The 6,812-nt window shown below is 40.9% G+C and overlaps 1 protein-coding gene across 1 annotated transcript in view; it reads left to right on the forward strand.

The window, feature by feature from the left end:
* The first annotated feature begins 570 nt into the window (after window positions 1–570).
* eys (eyes shut homolog) overlaps window positions 571–6,812 on the forward strand; it is a 275,926-nt gene continuing 269,684 nt past the window's right edge. The window contains exons 1-2 of the mRNA XM_064936327.1: window positions 571–1,348; window positions 2,808–2,924. Coding sequence (XP_064792399.1) covers window positions 571–1,348; window positions 2,808–2,924 — 895 coding nt within the window. The remainder of the gene's footprint in view (window positions 1,349–2,807; window positions 2,925–6,812) is intronic.

Consider the following 6,812-nt stretch of genomic DNA (forward strand, 5'->3'; position numbering starts at 1 on the left):
AGTTGACGTTCGCATTGTTGGAAGTCCAGGCAGTATAAACAGAACTTTTTAATTATTTACATTTTTCATCAGGAGCATCATTCAAGGTTGTCATATTGACAGAAAATATGATATTTTTGATTGATTTTAGCTAATCAAACTCTTACTTGTTTTGTCTTTAGGTTGGTGTTTTGCCATGACGTTCATCAAGCCTCCTCCATTGGACCTCTGACTTTATCAGACAGGAATTTAACTACATCTCTTTTACCCTGAACATTCCTCAAATTAAATGTCTTCAGGAATGCTCTGAAGACCTGTACGAAAGCTCTGAAGACCTGTACGAAAGCTCTGAAGACCTGTACGAAAGCTCTGAAGACCTGTACGAAAGCTCTGAAGACCTGTACGAAAGCTCTGAAGACCTGTACGAAAGCTCTGAAGACCTGTACGAAAGCTCTGAAGACCTGTACGAAAGCTCTGAAGACCTGTACAAAAGCTCTGAAGACCGGTACGAACGCTCTGAAGACTGGTACGAAAGCTCTGAAGACCTGTACGAAAGCGACTAGGGAAGCACCAAAAGGGAGAAACTTAAAAATGCAGAGGCTTTCATTTCACATCATCGCTGTCATAATAAGCTATTTTCTCAATGGCTGCATAGTTGTTCACAGCCAGACAGTCTGCAACCGACCAGCCAATCTGGAATGGCACCTACAACCACAAACTGCTCAGGTGAAATGGACACTCATGGAAAACATCTGCGATAGTATGGTCGAATGTTGGGGTGATCAAGAAAGGACAGAGACCCAAAAGTCAGATGTTCCGCCAACTTGGAACTTACCTCAGATTTGTCCTCTAGAGGTGCAGTTTGGCGTCAAGCTGTTTGTTTCTATTGATGCCACTCTGGATTTATACGGTATCAGGATCCTCAATGTGTCAAAGGAGGACTTTGAAAGTTGTTCCACTGCACCACAGTCACAAGACCAGTTTGTCTGTTCCGATGACGTTATGAATGTGTCTAGGCAGGTCCAACCTAAGTGGCTTCTCCCGGGCCTTCATTATTTCATAGCTTCTCATGAGGGGAATTCACAGCTCTGCAAGCTGGGTCTTCGTCTCAACGTCTCTGTGAAGGAACAACAGTGTCAAAGCAGCCCACTAGTGCGACTCTGCTCCGGGAGCGGTGTTTGTAGGACAAGCTTTTGGGAAGACGGAGCGTACCGCTGTCAGTGCCGCCAGCATTACTCTGGAAAGTTCTGTGAGAAGTTTGATGCGTGTTTGGAAAACCCATGTGAGAACGAAGGAGTCTGTGTAACCAATGGTACGACAGATCACATCCACGTAACGTATAAGTGTTTGTGCCCTCCACATTTTACAGGTGAGGAATACAACTGAGAATTATGACTTTGATGTTACTACTGTTATGTATTCTGCAGTTCAAACAACAATAAAGCCCCCTCCCCGCCCCCTCCACTGATACGCTATATATAGTCCAAAAATGGATGTTGATCTCTTTTTAAGCTACTTTGTGAAAATGCTAAAGTTGCACACTCCTCTCTCCTTGCAGTGGATTTATTTAACCAATGTTGTGGCCAAATAGCCTTCATCAGGGTTTGATGCTTTACTTTACACCCTGTACTCATCCACCAAATGCTAAACTCAATGGATTGTTGTACTTTCAATTACTATAAATGCGAAAATAAATGGCTCTCGTTAATTAAATCTGCCGTGACAGAATCCACCTACCTACCTGGAGGCTAAGGCTGTGTCCCAAATGGCACCCTATTCCCTACATTGTGGGCTCTGGTAAAAAAAAAATAGTGCACTATATCGAGAATAGGGTGCAATTTGGAACATAACCCTAATGTTACAACCCTATTGCTTGGAGATAGTTCCATATTATTTATCTATCATAATTACTAGTTCTCATCTAGCTTATTGCATTTATTTCAAGAATATCCAGATTCCGTCCCAAACTGCACCCTTTTCCCTTCATAGTACAAATAGGGCTCTGGTCAAAAGTAGTGCACTTCATTGGGAAAAGGGTGCTATTTGGTATGTAGACACAGATACCCTATGGGCTATTTATGTGAACAATATTTTTTTCCAGGACTTTATTTTGCGTTAATCACCATAATTATTTCTGGAATGGGTTTTTATACCACCTGAATGCATTCTTAATTACTTTACCTCCTCTACCATTTTCATTTAGATTTGATTCCTTCTCTCACCATGTCTTTGTCAATAAACGATGGCTCTCAAACGTTGTTTAAACATTGGCTCTGAAGACTTGAGCCAACTTGTCATGTTTTTGACATCACAAGTTATCTGAATCATGAAATGAACACGGTTATCATTAGAAATGCATTATGCAGTAACTAACTAACTTTGTGCAATGGGGCCACCGTAAGTGAGAGTTTTGATGTAGACTTTCAAGCTGCAATGATGTCTTTCAGTTTAATTTAATTTCCAGAATCTGCATAGTTAATTAATGTAGGTAATTGTAGACCCTACGTTTCTTCAAATCAAATAAAAAACAATAGATTGAATCTATATGAATAAAATACTGTAGATTGAATCTATACGAATAAAATACTGTAGATTGAATCTATACGAATAAAATACTGTAGATCCAATCTATACGAATAAAATACTGTAGATTGAATCTATACAAATAAAATACTGTAGATCCAATCTATATGAATAAAATACTGTAGATTGAATCTATACGAATAAAATACTGTAGATCCTATCTGTACGAATGTAGAATCTAGATACTTATCTAAACCATTTTGTTCATTTTAAATTATTAATAATTCATGCTTCTTTTCCCTCAGGGGCTAACTGCTCTGATGTGATTGGACGAGAGAACTGCGATAGATTTTGTTCTAATGGATCGTGTCTCCAAGTTTCACCTTTCTCCTTCAAATGTGTGTGTTACACAGGACACCCAGGTAAGGAACCACAGTATTATTCTGTTCTGCATGGGTTACAATCCCTGCTACAGTGTTGGATTTAGAATCAATCACGAATGTACAGTACAGGGGGTAGCCTGCCTTAGGGAAGGGCAACAATGACATGTATTCTCCTTTAGAACAGCCTACATCTGGTAAGCACAACAATGACATGTATTCTCCTTTAGAACAGCCTACATCTGGTAAGCACAACAATGACATGTCGTCTTGTTTAGAACAGCCTACATCTGGTAAGCACAACAATGACATGTCGTCTTGTTTAGAACAGCCTACATCTGGTAAGCACAACAATGACATGTATTCTCGTTTAGAACAGCCTACATCTGGTAAGCACAACAATGACATGTCGTCTTGTTTAGAACAGCCTGCTTCTACATCTGTATTGCTTGCTGTTTGGGGTTTGAGGCTGGGTTTCTGTATAGTATTTTGTGACATCGGCTGATGTTAAAAGGGGTCTATAAATAAATGTAATTGATTGATCTGGTAAGGGCAACAATGACATGAACTCTTGTTTATGACACACTGATTGCATCTATGGGCCATGGGTGCTGGTGAAAGTAGTGCACTACATAGGGAATAGGGTGCCATTTGTTCACGACACACGGCTGCTACAGCACCCTTTAGGTAGATCGTAAGCCTCATAATGAGCCTCATTTTCTCCAGTAACAGTACAGTTATGTTAATGGGGGTTTCTCACAAATGGATTACAAAAAGTTGTACCAACCAGCGCTTCCTAGTTCTTGGCCTGGATAATGGTCTCTAGGTATGCGTCCCAAATGGCACCCTATTCCCTTTATAGTGCACTACTTTTGACAAGTGGTTCCCTTGAATAGGGAATAGGGTGCCATTTGTGACTCAGCCTAGCTAAAGCAGGGGCCTTATGATGGACTTTCTGCTGTAACAAACTCCAGGTGGCCTTCTAACTTGATTCATTGTTTTGTTTTCGCGTGCAATTTGTCCAGGCAACACTCGGGAAATCTCATACCTGTATACCTTCCCTCTGAGCTGTGCTGGGCTGCAGTCCTCGCTGCAGAGGCTTTAAGGCTGATTATTTGGGTGCTTGTATTCTCAAGGTTACACTTTTATTATTTATATAGCTATCTCACTAAGCCAGTTATAGAAACATACTGTGGTTTTGATTTGTTGAAATAACAGCTCAGAGAAATACAGTAGTGGATAACTATTCTGAATGTCATAGGGGAGAACAGTGAGGAACAGTACCAGACAGTAAGATGTCTTTCATTTCTGCACAGTTGTACAATAATTGTGTCCCTGGTTGGAGCATTATGCAGAGATCTACAGTGTTCTAGAAGTCAGTCAAACCTGTAGTTTCAGACTGATCTATGGAAGTAAAACTGATGTTCAGATGCCATGGGATGGTGATAGTCTCGCTCTAATCATGAAGTTAGTCCGTAGTGGGCTCCTCAAGCCCAGGTTTAGATTACTACTGGACTCTGGTCTGTAGACCACTTAGTACAGGTGTCCTATCTTAATTTGACTAGCCTCACAGCAAGAAAATAATCTTGCAGCAACAGAACATTAATTATTATGTGGATTATAATGAATGCACAATTTTGTAGAGGTTGATCCATAGTTCGTTAGGGCAAATCAAGTCTGACCTTTTGAAGTTGAAATGACAAACTTCAGAAGCCTGGAATACACAAGTTTGCATTTCCTGCTGGACAGGAACATTATCTGTTACCACAGTCATCAAATTAAGATGGCACACCTAAATGAAGCAATGCATTGACACTACTTAGAATGCCCCTTACAGTGCGTAGACTATTAATATGCAAGAGCATCCGTTGTCATCACTATTCAATTACATTCAGTGATGTAGTGGAACGTAAAACACAGTTGAAAGTACAGTACCAGTCAAAGGTTTGGACACACCTACTCATTCTAGGGTTTTTCTTTATTTGTACTATTTTATACATTGTAGAATAATAGTGAAGACATCAAAACTATGAAGTAACACATATGGAATCATATAGTAACCCTCAAAAAGTGTTAAACAAATCAAAATACACTACCATTCAAGAGTTTGGGGTCCATTAGAAATGCCCTTGTTTTTTAAAGAAAAACATTTTTTTGTCCATTTACAATAACATACAATTGATCAGAAATAAAGTGTTGACATTGGTAATGTTGTAAATGACTATTGTAGCTGGAAACGGCTGACTTTTAATTTACCCCCCACAATTTCGTGGTATCCAATTGGTAGTGGTTACAGTCTTGACTCATCGCTGCAACTCCCGTACGGATTTGGGAGAGGCGAAGGTCGAGAGCCATGCGTCCTCCGAAACACAACCAAACCAAGCCGCACTGCTTCTTGACACAATGCACATCCAACCTGGAAGCCAGCCGCACCAATGTATCGGAGGAAATACCGTACAACTGGCGACCTGGTCAGCATGCTCTGCGCCCAGCCCACCACAGGAGTCGCTAGTGCGCGGAAAGACAAGGATATCCCTGCCGGCCAAGCCCACCCTAACCCGGATGACGCTTGGCCAATTGTGCACCGCCCCATGGACCTCCTGGCCGCGGCCGGTTGCGACAGAGCCTGGGCCCAGAGTCTCTGGTGGCACAGCTAGCACTGTGATGCAGTGCCTTAGACTACTGCGCCACCCGGGAGGCCCGGCTGAATTTTAATGGGATATCTACATAGGCGTACAGAGGCCCATTATCAGCAACCATCACTCCTGTTTTCCAATGGCACGTTGTGTTAACTAATCCAAGTTTATCCTTTTAAAAGGCTAATTGATCATTAGAAAACCCTTTTGCAATTATATTAGCACAGCTGAAAACTGTGTGCTGATTAAAGGAGCAATAAAACTGGCCTTTCGACTAGTTGAGTATCTGGAGCATTTGTGGGTTTGATTACAAGCTCAAAATGTCCAGAAACAAATAACTTTCTTCTGAAACTCGTCAGTCTATTCTTGTTCTGAGAAATTAAGGCTCTTCCATGTGAGAAATTGCCAAGAAACTGAAGATCTCGTATAGCGCTGTGTACTACACTCTTCACAGAACAGCACAAACTGGCTCTAACCAGAATGGAAAGAGGAATGGGAGGCCCCGGTGAAACTCAACCCCTTTGAGCTGTTGTGGGAGCAGCTTGACCGTATGGTATGTAAGACGTGCCCATCAAGCCAATCCAACTTGTGGGAGGTGCTTCAGGGAGCATGGGGTGAAATCTCTTCAGATTACCTCAACAAATTGACAACTTGAATGCCAAAGGCCTGTAAAGCTGTAATTGCTTTAAATGGAAGATTCTTTGACGAAAGCCAAGTTTGAAGGACACAATTATTATTTCAATTAAAAATCATTATTTATAACCTTGTCAACATCTTGACTATATATCATATTCATTTTGCAACTCATTTCATGTATGTTTTCATGGAAAACGAGGACATTTCTCAGTGACCCCAAACTTTTGAACGGTAGTGTATATTTTGTATTTGAGATTCTTCAAAGTAGCCACCCTTTGCTTGGTTGGCAGCTTTGAACACTTTTGGTATTCTCCTCAACCAGCTTCAAGAGGTAGTCACCTGGAATGCATTTCAGTTAACAAGTGTGCCTTGTTAAAAGTTAATTTGTGTTTTTTTTCCCTTATTACGTTTGAGCCAACCAGTTGTATTGTGACAAGGTAAGGGTGGTATACAGAAGACAGTCCTATTTGGTAAAAGACCAAGTCCATATTATGTCAAGAGCAGCTCAAATAAGCAAAGAGAAACAACAGTCCATCTTTACTTGAAGGTCAGTCAATCTGGAACATTTCAATAACTTTTAAAGTTTCTTTAAGTGCTGTCACAAAAACCATCAAACGCCATGATGAAACTAGCTCGAATGAGGACCGCCACAGGAAAG

The sequence above is a fragment of the Oncorhynchus masou genome, chromosome 24 (genome assembly GCF_036934945.1).
Source record: "Oncorhynchus masou masou isolate Uvic2021 chromosome 24, UVic_Omas_1.1, whole genome shotgun sequence".
Classification (NCBI taxonomy): domain Eukaryota; kingdom Metazoa; phylum Chordata; class Actinopteri; order Salmoniformes; family Salmonidae; genus Oncorhynchus; species Oncorhynchus masou.